We start from the raw sequence: 14,394 nt of genomic DNA on the forward strand, positions 1-14,394 counted from the left end.
GGGATGTGCGTACGTTTGTTCCTCTTTAACGTGAAAACTATTTATATGATTTCGTTGAAACTGTATAGCAATGTGGCTTAGATAAGATATAGTCGACACACGATAGATGTCGCTGATCTATTTTTTATTCTTATTGAATCGGGCGAATTCTGTGACTAGAAGTAATTTAAAAAACCGGGAATTTGTTAAGTGAATTAAAGTTTTGTTGTCGATCTAACAGAAACGTATAGAGGTGATACGCCAAGAATGGTGGATCTTAAATGATAGTTGATGCTTGTATTTTGTTTTAAATTCAATATAATTTTCTTATACTAATACAGTTTTGAAATTTCATTGTCGTACAGTTCTCAAAAAAATATTTTATTTATCATATTGACGAACGACAAAAATTAAGTTATCAAATAAATATTTGTCAAACAAAAACCAAATTGAGAGTATATTATTTAATTTACTTAAAGACCATTTTGTTATACGTTCCTATATTATGTTGACTATTTGAAAACTACTTGACAGTAGATGGCGCTCTTAACTACGATTAAGCTTCTTGGCAATAGAGGGCGTTGTTAATAGATAATGAAACTTCTTTACAATAGTGGGCGTTGTTGCCAGTAATAAAAATATCAACATCGCTCCCTATATGCTCGTTTAATTAACGGTAGCCTCTAACTAGCATTATTATCATAGAAAACAATGACAATAAGTTATAGTTGATTCTTTAACATTATTAGAATTTATTTATAAATATTCTGTCGTTTTCTGACCACGATATGCGATGATAGGAAATAAAAATCTTATTACGATTATATATAGACTCGCATGACAGCTATTGTTAGTATGTTCTGTATCATATATAAGTAGTCACTTAGGTTGGTGACAGCAGCTTAACTGGAGTCTTATTGGCCCTAAAAGCAAACAAGGCATTTACAGTTTTCTAGGGTCGTAGTAACAACAAATCATTTGATTCTCTACACGTATATAAAACAATTTTTATGTCGCCTTGAGCTGCATACTTTACTTCTTGCGGGAAGACTCCGTCACCTTCGTCTTCTCAATGAAAATTATTCCAGAAAAAAAAACAAACATAATTCCTAAAGTTTCCATAGAAATGGAATTCATTCCAATACGCTTAAGAAAACGGAGACGATCACACTAAGAAACTGCAGCAGTCATCAGCAACTGCGGTTGGTAAACTGACATCCCATACAACGATATATTAAAAATACAGTTCACCGACAGCAAAATTATTTTTGTCATCGAGTTCATAGACTACTTAAAACAACAATAAATTGAACTAAGGGTTGTAACACACTACGCGTTTTGCTGTGACGATAGCTGTAGAGACCAACATGAAACAAAAAACGCGCAGTGTACCACAGACTTAATTCCATTTAAATCGATAGCATTAAAACGAGGGTAGTTTTAAAGATAGCGAGCGGGAGTGAATTACTGAGTTAATTTTGAATCTTAAGCCGATCTCTGATAAAATGAAACACAATATATATATCATTATAATTTATGTCGTCTAAACTCAACTAGCACCGCGTCGCCCCGACCCCTGCCACTGACAAGCAGGCAGTGGGACGTCTCACAAACGAAATGTATTAGAAATAAAATTTAAAAAAATCACAAAAAAAAAGATTTATATTTGATTAGTATTATTCAGCCTCCGATCTTGTGATGAACATGAATCGTGCAGCTGTGGTGATGTTCTCCAGGTGTAGTGCTCCAGCAGTCGCCAGCTGTTCCGGGTGGTGGCGTCAGTCCTGTCTCCTCGCGAGCTCGTCCGCCGCCCGCTGCTCTCTGCTCGCTAGCACCTCCTGCACCAACACGGCTGCTTCCATCTCGGACATGCACACAGACTCGGGGGCGGTGCTGTCTGTAACACACACACACACACACAGGTCAAAATATATATCTATATATTATTGTAACTCGCTTATAACTCCTAGATGGATTTTAATAAAACTTTTATATGAGATAGCTCATATATCACAACACAAACCGTGTAGTTCCCGGGAACACTTCATGACAGTTGTATTGTGAAGTAACGAGATACAGGCGATAGATGGCGCTGACTGTTGGCTCACATAAACATATTTTTTAGCTTAATTAAATTCCTGTATCAAGATCCGTTCCGCATAGTGATCAGTCACACTAACATTCTCCTCCTCGTTCGTACTTCACTCATAGACTATCAACAGCCCCGGACTCTCCTCGCGTCGCCTACTTTGTATTCTCGTTATAACTGAAACTATTCCCTATATTACTAGTATTTTTTCTGAATAGTCCTCCTCCGTCACTAACCGTGTGGCGAGTATAGGGCGGGCGGGGTCCGGAGCGCTCTCATCTGTACGGTTTCTCTCTTGAGCTGGGCGGCGAGGGTCCGCAGTCGAATCTCACAGTCGTCGGTCCAGGGCGGGGGCGGAGGCTCCGTCCCCGGGCGCTCCGCCCACGGCCCGGGCGGCAGGAGAGGCTCGCCCCAGGCCGGGGGCGCGGACTCCAAACGCCACAACACGCGCCGCGCCACGGCCTCCGCTGACTGACGCTATGAGAACAATATTCATTAAGTTTAAATGTCTGGTTGTTTGTAAACTACCTCCATGTCAAGTCACCGAGGCGAACTCCGCCTGCACGAGCTATTCATGAAGTCTTTAACACAGCTGTGACCGCTCTCCTTCTGGCGAGCTTTGTACGAAGTCAAAGGCGTACAATGAATTTTATAAACCAGCTAAGATTTTTTCTAACACGAACATAGGTCCGCGCAGCGTCACCTGTAGGTCGTGCGGCGCGTGCTGCGTCTCGGCCAGCGCCAGCAGCACGTCGTACACCTCGAGCGCCCGGTCCGCCGCCCGCAGGGCGCCGCACAGACACACCATCGACGACTCCTGCACCGCACACGCACAGGACAGCCTGAGAACGGAACGCGCCTTTAGTATCATATAGCTTACATCCGCGCGGCCCCGGAGCGGGTCGCTAGTGATTTAACATTCGCTGTGCACCTGTGCGCTGTGTCCACAGCCCTGGCGAGTGCACAGTCTAGCACGCGGCAGTCCGCCGCTAGCCGGCCGCAGCGAGCTCGCCACAGACGTACATGGGCCAACGCCGTGTCCAGCTCGTGGACCTCGTCTGTAACAAAAGCCATTCGTTTAGGACACGGGCTACCTGCTGTATCTTCTCGGTCACTTCTCCGTCCACTCACCATTTCCGGTCGCGACCAGCGCCTCCCTGAGGTCCGCCTGCGCGCACACGTCTAACGCCAGGCGCTCCGCCGCATCCACACACCACGCCTGATATACACATATCTATATTAGATGACTGCCCTATGGGTCTGCAAAAAATCGGTTTTTTGCAGGTCTATAGGGCAGGACGTTGTGTAGAGAATTGGTATGATTTGTGGCTAGGATGAGTTACAGTTGTTTTACAGTGGGTAGAAATATACGGGCGATAAAAAACTACTTATTGCCAAAGTGGTCAGATAAGTTTGAGAACGTGTGGTCTGAAACAACAGAGTCACATATAAGTGTAACATCGACCAGCTCGTATCGGCTGCTAGTCTACTCTGTCCCTGTGTCGCATGTCTGTACCTCGTCTGGGTCGGAGCCGCGCGTGTCCTGAACCTCCTGCGTCTTCTTCAGCCGGACCCTGGACGCCATCTTCGCCTCCCTGAACTCGCATTTACCTGAAACGATAAACAATTTTTTTATTTTATTGTTGTTTTATTTGCAAGTCCTGGACGTATGGTCCTTGGAGTCATTTTTATCTCGCTGAGCAATTCTCATGTATGATACAACTCACTAGGTGACGGCGGAAGCAGTCCCGGCGAGCCTCTCTCCCTGTCACAACTTCCGGTGTCCGCGCGGACGTGCTGACAGCATCTGTTTATATTAAACAAACTTAAAATTGTCTATGATATGTTTACATCGATAGTCTATGGTTAAGGGCGGGTCCCGAGATCTGCTACTTCCAAATTGAAAGGTTTGTTTCTTGTCGAACCCTGATGGTGGACTCCCCGAAAAATTTTGCATAAGTTAGGCCATTCAGTTGGTTATACAGAAGTTGAGACACATGCGAGAGTCAGAGAAGAGAAGAGAAGAATAGAGCCTCAAGAATTATCGTTCCAGTACTATTAAAACTGAACTATCGATTCCTTAATTACTTAATCACTTCCCACAACTTCAGCACTTTATACCAAGCAGTTGGGTACATTGTGTGTATTTTCACTGGCCGTTTTCGTCTCTTGATGGTATTGTAGGAGATCATTATCAGATATCTTGTTTCAATTCAACACTCCTACCACACAACTCTCCACCAGACCACCGAGTGGTACCACCTATATATAATATAAATATGACTCACCGCGCGTTTTTCAGACAGACCTCCTCCTCCGCCAACATCATACTGGAGCTAAGCTCCGAGTCACCCGCGGGGGGCGCCTCCGCCGGCGACGACGCCCTTCATGGCACATACAAAATATATATATATAAGTTATATCTGACGAGGGTAGTTCTAAGTTTGGAACTAACAAACCGTAATAAATAACTCTGTGTTATCAAACCAGGAGATGTTAAGTCATATATCGTAGGTTAGACTATTACAGGTAGTGATGTCTTTGGGAATGTTCAAAAAATAGATCAGACCGAGTGTTTTCAGTCAAAACTTAATATAGTACCACCTGTCGCCGATAGATGGCTCTATTATCATACGACTACTGAGTAAGACTACATACTACTATAACGTGTGACGTGTCTTTACCTGTCAGTCACCTCCTCATCCTTCTTCAACTCCTGAGGAGTGTTCAGTTCCGCGGGGCTCACTCCCGACGAGCTCTCATACTGCAAACAGACGGACAAACATATCATGACATATTTAAGATAACACGATACGATACGATACGATAGTCAGAGCGGCCGCACTATTCGCAAGTTCGAATTCAGTTCATGTAAAACATTTCTTTATTAATAAATAATAAAATATTAATATCTATCAGTTTTCCGGACTTTCAAATCAGAAAACAACATTAAAATAGGTCCAGCAGTCCGATCATGTATGCGGGATACAAGAAACTGAGGGTAGTTAGCACGTTATACACTAAGATCTACGTACATATACTAATATATGTGTGTTTGTGTTTGCGTGTGTGTGTGTGTACCTGTTCTGTGTGCTCCGTGACGTCATTGTCCACGTCACCCGCCGGCTGAGTGATGGATTCGCACTCGTCTGTAAGTAAACATTGTCATATTATTATAACTTAAGTAGCTAATAATATGAAAAATAACTTTCTAGTGTTGTATGTACATTATATTTGATTGTCACATCATTGACGAGTCATAGAGAAGTATACAAGGGGTTTAAGAGATATATGTGAACCGACAGTCAGCGCCATCTGTCGCCTGTGTCGCGTTACTACATACAATACAACTGTTATGAAGTGTTCCCGGGAACTACACGGACTGGAGGATGCATCATAGTTAATTTAATTTTATTCCATAACTTTTCCATCCAAACAAAATTGCTCCTTAGATCCTTATAACATATTGATTATATTGTATTGTGGCCGCGACTTTACCGACGTCTTTAATGCGGTTTATTTCCGTCGACCGTAGCGCCATCTACCGTCTCACTCACCCGACAGCTCCTCCTCGGGGATGACCTTGGCCCTCCGGTCGCTGGTGCGCCTCCTGACTAGTTCAGCGATGACCCCGTGTAGCTCCGCGAGGCGGGCGTCGTGGGCTCTGCCCTCGGCCGCCGCCCTCTGCCTCTCCGCGGCGAGCGCTCGGACCAGAGCATCTCGCTCCGCCCTCAGAGACTCTATATCCTCGCGACCGCTGCTATGACTGGCCACCTGATACGACACAATCATACCTTATACTCGTAAACATCTAAATACGAGCGAAACCGGAAAAAGAGATGACCTTGAGCCTGCACCATCACGCTACACACGGAGATCGTGAACGTATAGTTCACACACGGCTGAATTAAAAACTCAAAACTTCCCGTATGCAGTGACAGTGCAATCGTTTTAAGAGTACAGGTGATACAGAGCACCCCTATGAGCTGCCAGCGGTACATTCAATACATTACGAATCGATGTCTGCTCAAAATAATCACAGCGCATTTTGATATCTGAATTTCAAATGAAACACAACTATGGTCGTCAGGTGTTAGCGGCCATTGTACCCAAAATGGCTACCAGATCCGCCGCTCTTTCATTACATGACCAAAACTATCCATCAGATAGAGCGACTACAACCTTAGTATTGGTTAGAAACGTCAAACTCAATACAGATAGTTTACGATCGTTAATTACCAAATCCTCACATACGACAGTAACCACGTAGGTGACCGATTAACGTGAAACTAACCGTGTTCATGTAAACCACCAATAAAATTACTAATGATAAAAAAACACAAAGTTAATAGAGTGAATTTTTAGATCTCAAGGTTCAAGTCGTGAGTTATGGCTAGACTATGATCAAACTAACCGCCTGCACACCGTTTCTGCCGGCTACAGGTGCAGCAGTCACAGGTCTTAGGCTGGAGTACCTCCAGCTGGATTCTCTCGATATCTCCTCGTCACCGACGTTCGGGCAGCACAAGTACCAACTCCTGGTCCTCCTAACACCTGTATTATCCAGCTGTGTGAGCGGCACTCGCCCCACCAGCTCTAGCTCCGCCAGCAGCGGTTCCTTCTCCTTTATTTCCTTCAAAGGGAACGTCCCCGCCGTGGAGTACGTCTCTCCGACCTTATTCCCGTTCTCCGGCGTACTATACTCCGGGCTCCAGTTGCCTTCCAGCGTTATCTTAACCACCTCCGTATCCTTGGTTCGTTCATACACCTGGAACTCCGGCTGTTTGTCCTGGACTTCATGATCCCGCCTCATCTTCTCCAGGTCGGCGTAGTAATAGGCCGTGGAGCGAGGCAGCTCCGTAACAACGGATCGTGCCCCCGACATCGCCCTAACCACCTCTCACATCACATGTTGTACAAAACTCATTTGTTCTAATTAAGTTCAACTTGATTTATAAAAGTCATTTCTGTTAGAAAACCTCATCTGGCTGTAAATGTGTAAATGAAAGAAAATAGTGTTAAATAAAATATTTATAAACCCGAGAACGGCTGCACCGATTTGTACAAAAATTAGTGGAAGGCTAGATTAGAACACGGAGACCGACACAGTATACTTATCACACCGTCATAAAATATAATATCTGCTTATTTACTTTTTCTAAGGCGGGTCAGAGTTCAACCGGCCAGCTATACGAGTACAATCCCTATTCTCAAACTGGCGTAGACGAAGTCGCGGGCAAAATCTATATATATATATATATATATATATATAATGTAATATATAATTGTAATAACGTCTATATAATATGTCCTATAGAAACCCCCGTAAGTACTTTATCTTATTATAATGACTCCCATTTGATAGGATCGAGCCGGTCATGTACGTATAGAGCACGTCTTGTACGAAGAGGTAGGTGTGTGACGTCACACATCGCAAGTGTTACCAACATACAGAGAAAAGTGGACACGGCAAAGATTTTAACCTATTTGAAATAAATATAGTTGTGTATTGTGCTGTATGCATGTATATGTCCCAGCACCAGGATCGTCTCGACTCGACACTTCAGTTAACATCTTGACACGCTGACGAGGCACAGCGAAAACACTTCAACACTATACAAGACACAAGCGAGAGCGGGTTACGATACTATATACATATATATATACATATATAATCTCCTACACGAGATGTACTCGAACCCGCAACCTCCGGAATATTGTACTCCAGTCACTTCAATATTCTTTCAATATATTATAATGTATGTCCCCAATATAAATTATCACTAAAACATCTTTAATGACCTCTATACAACGTGTCAAAGCTTACTTCAGTGTGTTCACGTAATAAAATCCATTCATTTCTTATTTAAACTAACTAACAAATACACCCCGGCTTCACGCGTATTATAAATCGTGTCCAAAATTATATATATATATATATATATACATACAAAATAATACTTGCATATCTCCTGACTTTATATACAAATGTTTAATTGCTTGTACGATAGATATATATTAATTAATTACTTTTCGAGACATTTATATGTGATAGAGATAAAACCAGACCTCCTAGGTACTAACTAAAAAGGTTTATATATACTACCTTTTTTTTTTTTTAATTTTTTTTAAAACGACTCAAATGTCATTATATATTTTGAACGCTAACCGCTTATATTGAATCCGAATGACTTCCTTATATTAATGCATATAAATAATATGAGCTTTAAACATAATGAAATAGAGTTGATTATTCTTTCAAATAAAAATAGTTTAAACCGAAATAGAAGTTTGTATTGCGTAATTAAGGAATAAACCTATTCTCATACATTGTAAAACTATCTTTATTTATAGGATGTTAAAGTTTAGATTTTTTGTATGAAAAACTGTTCCATTTTCGAATCTGACAAATACATTGCAATATTATCTTTGTTGACATGAAAATAAAGAACAAATTCCTTCGCATGAGAAATGTCGTTCCATTTTCGAATATAACGCATACGTTTTGACATCAACTTGATCCGTATGTAGAGATTATATGGGAATACGGACTTTATTAGTGTTCATATAAAGTTCAAATTTAGACAGACCAATGGATTGCAGTTCCATTTTCAAAAAACCAACATGTCCGTCATCATACACGGAAGTCTTAAACATGTGTATGTTATAATGAGCTTTATTTTGTAATGTCTAAGGTTTATTTCGGTCTGTCGTATTTTATTCAAGATGCTCTATTTATTGCATGTAGTAGTATCCATACGTTCAAGTACAATTTAAATCGAACCTTATTCCTATATGGATAAGTAGTAGTTTCGTATGTAGTGGCCATATCGACCGCATTTCAAGGTCAACCCAAGCGACGCCGTAAATGTAGGTTAATATTAAATTTTATAATAGAATATTCTAGATTTGACTTAGTTATAAAATACTAAGGATATAGGTAGAGATAGGAAATTAAAATGAAATACAGAACTTACATTTTTATCAGAGTCGGTTAAATGTATAACACTAATCTCGAACCCCAGACTCCCCCCATCAATTCTAACCACTAAACATTTATATGATCTTATCTAATCATTGCTCCCTCTTTAAGTCGGAATGAGATCGAATAGAAAGTTAACCGACTGTGTCTAATACTGTTATGATTTTACCGTATGTTTGTCTGTTTTACGTTTCATATAAATAGCCTGACGGGTTAGATCGAAAAGGTTCAACAATACTTATGTATCCAAATGTGCATTTTTGTTAGTACTAACACTTTCTTTTAGGTCAGTTATATATACTCCTGACTTTGGAAATATGCAAGAACTGGCGCATATTCCCATATATATGTATCTTCACAAATAAATCTGTAACGGCTGAACAAGTTTCGATGTAACTTTGACTGGATGATAACCTCAAGGTTTATTGATTGATTTGACTCTTCCAACGTAATATTACGGGCACCACGAGTGTAGCTGAGAACATGTAGCAAATTTTTATAATTTTATTTTAATGATCTAAATATGTAGGTAATATTCTGTTATACCTACATCATAAGCGCAGTACATAAAATTTTTGTTCCACTGTAAGTTCGTTTGTTCGCTCTAATCTCTGGAACGGCTGGACCGATTTTGAGGAGAATTTTATTATAGGGTGTAACTCGGGCTGAACTTTAACCGACTTCGAAATGGAGAGAGTTCATAGTTCATGATTGTTACTCTTTCAAAGGCAGATTTAATTTTTTTTTTGATAATTATAGTCATTTTCCTGTGTCCATCACCAAGTCTGATGAAGGCTTCTTGGAGATAAGAAATGAAAGCCTTTAGAACATAACGAGCATCATAAATTGATTTTATATACAGACAAAACCGCAGGCGTTGGCTAGTAAATAATATATTTGGAAAAATTTCCTTGACACTAACCGTGTTAGAGGAAGTTGAAACTTCCGAGTCAATTTATTACTGTGTCTATCTAACCGTAGAAGTGATACTAAGAGGACGTCATTTTTAATTTTCTACATATACATATTGTAATTAAAATATATATATTTGTTAATTATCTTCTATTTTCCATTATAAAGTATATATATTAGTCCTTCACGAGCAATTCAAAATTTGTATATGAAGTCGGGAGATATGTTGATATGATTTAGATTATATATATATATATATAAATGATTTTACCGCCAATTACTTAGATTTGCAATTTGTTATAAAGAAAAATATATACATTAGTTGAACAATAAATATGTTGATGAGAAATTTTACGAGAATTTATATGCAAATTAATATTCCAACAACTATATATATATAAATATGAAAGGATGCCATTTTTAATTAATTAATATGAATGAAATTAAGTTAGATAGCATGTGTATATGTGACACATATTTTTGGTCATATATATTATTTAAGTCCTTTGATGTACTGAAGGACAACCTATATCCCACTGTATGTATATATGTTTGTAAATTTGCTTATTTCTACAAAACTATATATGGAGATTTTGTTATAAATTTTTTCTATATCTTAAATACGTGAATTATTAATAAGTGTAACTTTCTTAATAAAATATATATATATATAGTTGTTGGAATTTTAATTTGCGTATAAATTCTCGTAAAATTTCTCATCAACATATTTATTATTCAACTAATGTATATATTATTCTTTATAACAAATTGCAAATCTAAGTTAATTGGCACTAAAATCATTTTAATGTTTGAACCAGCCCGATGTCTGATTAATATTTACTAAAACGGATGTATATCTTCTAATTAAAGTTAAATATAATAAAAAATATATTAAATGTCAATAAATAACGGGACTATCATGACGATATGAAGGCTGCTAATGTTATAATTAACTAATGATGGCTGAGGGTCAAACGAGTTATATGTCGCAAGTGTTACTTGATATATCATCCGGACTAGAATACAAACAATACATTTATAGTCCAGTCTAGACTATATCAAGGTCTAAACTAGACTTCATCAACAAATTTAAACCGATCAGACATAAGACGCAAAACTTTCACCAATACGTTAAGCAAGTTTGAAAGACTCATGCGTTCCAATTTATTATACCGTTGCATTGCTTATTTTGGTGTGTGACGTCACCGAGCCCTAATAACACTAAGTAACACTAAGCCAACACTAAACATTAACACTATTCACTAAACAAAATATGTGTGTTTTAACAGTCAACGGTATTTATTTATTTGTTTGGCATCTACCGGACGGTGTAGACCGCGCTCGCGAACTGCGTCTGACGTCAGCAGCGCAAGAATGGCGCATACCGAGTGCTGCCATACACATGATTCGTGTACCCGTTTATTTAATGATATTATTTTGCATCTCTATGTAATTAATTGTAGTAGTTTATAAGAAACGGATTTTAAGTATAGCTAAAGTAATATTTAAAAATTTTATTGACGTAACTTAGTAATTGATGAGAAAGTATTTAATTTTCCAAATGATTGAAAATTTCGGCCAATGTCACATAACTAGTCTTGATTTGAAGTTTTTTTTTTTTTAATAGTATAATTTTTTAAGTAATCATTAACATGTTATAGAATATTGTTTATATATACCTAACTAAAATGTAAACTCATAAAAGATATTTACGCCAAAAAATTAATGCAAAAGTTTACTTATTAATATGGTAGAGAATTCAGCAATCTAATAGTTAATAAGTCATTAATAAAAAAGTTTCCAGCCAACTCGGGTAAATTTAAATAGTGGCAACATTTTTAAAATGTCACCAAAGAAGCGCAAAGAAACAACCTTAATAACGACCGCTACCTTTTATCGGAAACTCGAATCTATTTCACTCAAGCTACAAAATGAAACCAACAAACGCGATTTAGACGTGAGATGTGAACAAATAGTAGCGGATCCCAATGTAGGACTAACCGCAAGCCTTTTGAATTAATTGAATCAGTCTTGTCCGTATTAACATTGTATTAACACTTACAAGGTTAAATACTTATATTAAATAATAAAAAATAGAGTGATTACATGTTATAACCATTAAAATTATCTGTCTTATATTAGATTTCAGCACAAATTTAAATTTTATATATATCACGGATTAGAATTCCTCACCAACTTCAACAAAGGGGACTCCGTTGACAACTATGTATATTTGTAAGTTCGACATTATGAAAACGGCTTAACCGAAACTAATGCGATTTTCGTAACACGCACGACGACATTAAAAAAAAATAAACTACATCTTGAATATTATAAATTCTCAATCAAAAATCATCGATAGAATTAATCATATCAAAATTAAATAATTACCGCATTATTTGAACTCGGTTCAGATTTGTCATTTACTGGTTTCAATTAAAAGCGACGTAGTTACAGAGTTGTTACGGAGACGAACACACAGTTAAAAAACGAACCTCATTCTTTGCAATCGGTCAAAGTGTTCCAAACCAATTCTACATTTGAATTATAACAGACGGTGAGTGAACGAGGTCGTGATGAAATCTATATGAACCTTATTATAATATGGCATAAGGTGCATTTTTCATTATTATTGTGTAGACTGCGGAGAAGGCAGGAGAACGGTTAGGATGTAATATATTACAGCTGTTCATATGACACGACACGATACGACGCGACACGACACGACACGACACGACACGACACACGACTCACGACACGACACGACATCATATTAGGTTAAATTCGTTATTCGACAACAAAAACTCAATGAATTACCTCTTTATATATGTATGTCTGTATGTGAGTAACTCGAGAAATACGCACACAGTTCAGAACAAACCTTGCACATAACCACGTTGAGTAACAAGATGTGTCTAGACAGACAGATAAACACTTCATTACAACTCAAAGGTCATTGACCCGGGACATATACACGCAATACATTATGTACATATATATATATTTACATACACATATAAAACTATGTAATATAACTACAATAAAGGGTAGTTTTCAAAATGATTGTCCGTCCGTTTGTTCCGGATAATCTATTACATTATCTTCATTTACAGCTAATATCATGTTGACAGTCATAAGGAGTAATACAATTCAAAATTGTTATAGGACCCTAATTTATTATTTTTTAATGCAAATAGTATGAGAATAACATCCCGGCAAATATATATATATATATGTCTGTTACCTCATCCTGATGGCTAACGGTCGAGCGACTGCCCCATTCGTCCCAACTCTCCTTCTCATCTGGAACGCAATGTAAACTGGTCTTCATACAAGTGACACCCATCCATTACTATAAGTCTGCTTAATAAACTACATACTGACAGTTTGAAGTAAAATTAAAAACTATAAATTGTCAGTATGTAGTTAATGTGAATGAACTTATAGTAATGGTGTGGTCTAAACAATTTAACCTCATTCTTTACTTAAATTATGCAAAATTAACACAGAATATATTATATAGATAAAGATATTAATGTAAAGCTCTTTATGAATATATTTTAGAAAAATATTGAACTCACAGTAACTTGCTTCACTCGCTTCTTCCATAATAGATATGTGAACCTGAAACGAGATATAATCTATAGATGAGACTAATTACTGATATTGGCATTATATCTTAGCTATTTAAAGTTAGAAATAATATTTTCCTTTGCCACAAAAAAAAAAAAGTTCAAAAAATACTTTATCATTACCCTATTTATTGTTTCTATGATGTAGGTACGGAAAAATGGATCAATAGAAAATATTTATTAAAATTAAGAATATATATATATATGTTTATACTTAACTCACTTGTTATCACACGTTATTCTTCTAAAATAGTTTATTTCAACTTGAACACATCTTTAAAGTAATAAACACACTTTAGTAACAACAGAATTATTTATAATAGATATAAGTTTATTGAAAGAGATTCATTTTCAAAGCTTCCACGCCCACCCCGAACTCGCAACATTATATAAATACGCAATAACAATTTAACAATTGTACATTAATATGTAATTTGGCACATTTTAAGACACATTTAAGTTATAACTTTGAGATCATTCGCTTTTTAATTGATATAATTTAGTCCGATATAAAGGGTTCATTGCTTTTTGTGTTTACAGCGAGACGTCAAATCAATGGTCAATGGACGAACTGATTCTGACCAGGGATGTGAAAAAATAATCGATTTTATATTAATCGTTTAAATTATTAAACTAATCGATTTTTCTATATTCGGTTTTTTATTATCTGTTTCTGAATTTTTGAAGTGATATTTAGTAAAACGATAATAATACTTTTCCTTTATTTAAGTCTGTTTATGATTCAGACATGTTAAATGGATCCAAAAAAACAGGGACGACGTAGCCACGGGCCTGATAAA

The 14,394-nt window shown here is 37.5% G+C and overlaps 1 protein-coding gene across 6 annotated transcripts; it reads right to left on the minus strand.

Moving 5' to 3' along the window:
* Positions 1–1,497: 1,497 nt before the first annotated feature.
* On the minus strand, positions 1,498–14,134 carry LOC116778314 (uncharacterized). 6 transcript variants are annotated; one of them, XM_032672275.2, is made up of 14 exons: positions 13,818–14,134; positions 13,544–13,586; positions 13,207–13,265; positions 5,626–5,842; positions 5,150–5,217; positions 4,753–4,832; positions 4,357–4,452; positions 3,796–3,875; positions 3,585–3,679; positions 3,200–3,287; positions 3,000–3,126; positions 2,772–2,910; positions 2,305–2,545; positions 1,498–1,876 (listed from the first exon to the last, which is right to left on the minus strand). In XM_032672275.2, the coding sequence occupies exons 2-14, from the start codon at positions 13,569–13,571 to the stop codon at positions 1,758–1,760; spliced, it is 1,437 nt and encodes a 478-aa protein (XP_032528166.2). In that variant the 5' UTR covers positions 13,572–13,586; positions 13,818–14,134; the 3' UTR covers positions 1,498–1,757. The 6 variants fall into 6 exon arrangements, with proteins under 6 accessions (XP_032528166.2, XP_061381777.1, XP_032528165.2 ...); XM_061525793.1 differs by lacking the exons at positions 13,207–13,265; positions 13,544–13,586; positions 13,818–14,134 and adding exons at positions 6,483–7,056; positions 11,285–11,343; XM_032672274.2 differs by lacking the exons at positions 13,207–13,265; positions 13,544–13,586; positions 13,818–14,134 and adding exons at positions 6,483–7,056; positions 11,136–11,278.
* Positions 14,135–14,394: the final 260 nt, after the last annotated feature.

This window comes from Danaus plexippus, chromosome 31, assembly GCF_018135715.1.
Source record: "Danaus plexippus chromosome 31, MEX_DaPlex, whole genome shotgun sequence".
Taxonomy (NCBI): Eukaryota; Metazoa; Arthropoda; class Insecta; order Lepidoptera; family Nymphalidae; genus Danaus; species Danaus plexippus.

Coding starts and splice junctions, on each gene's coding strand:
- LOC116778314 (XM_061525793.1), bottom strand. CDS start 6,953: ATGTCGGGGGCACGATCCGTTGTTACGGAGCTGCCTCGCTCCACGGCC. Junction 3,876..4,356: donor GTCTGTCTGAAAAACGCGCG/GTGAGTCATATT, acceptor TAATATAAACAG/ATGCTGTCAGCACGTCCGCG. Junction 2,546..2,771: donor ACGCGCCGCACGACCTACAG/GTGACGCTGCGC, acceptor TTGTTCTCATAG/CGTCAGTCAGCGGAGGCCGT.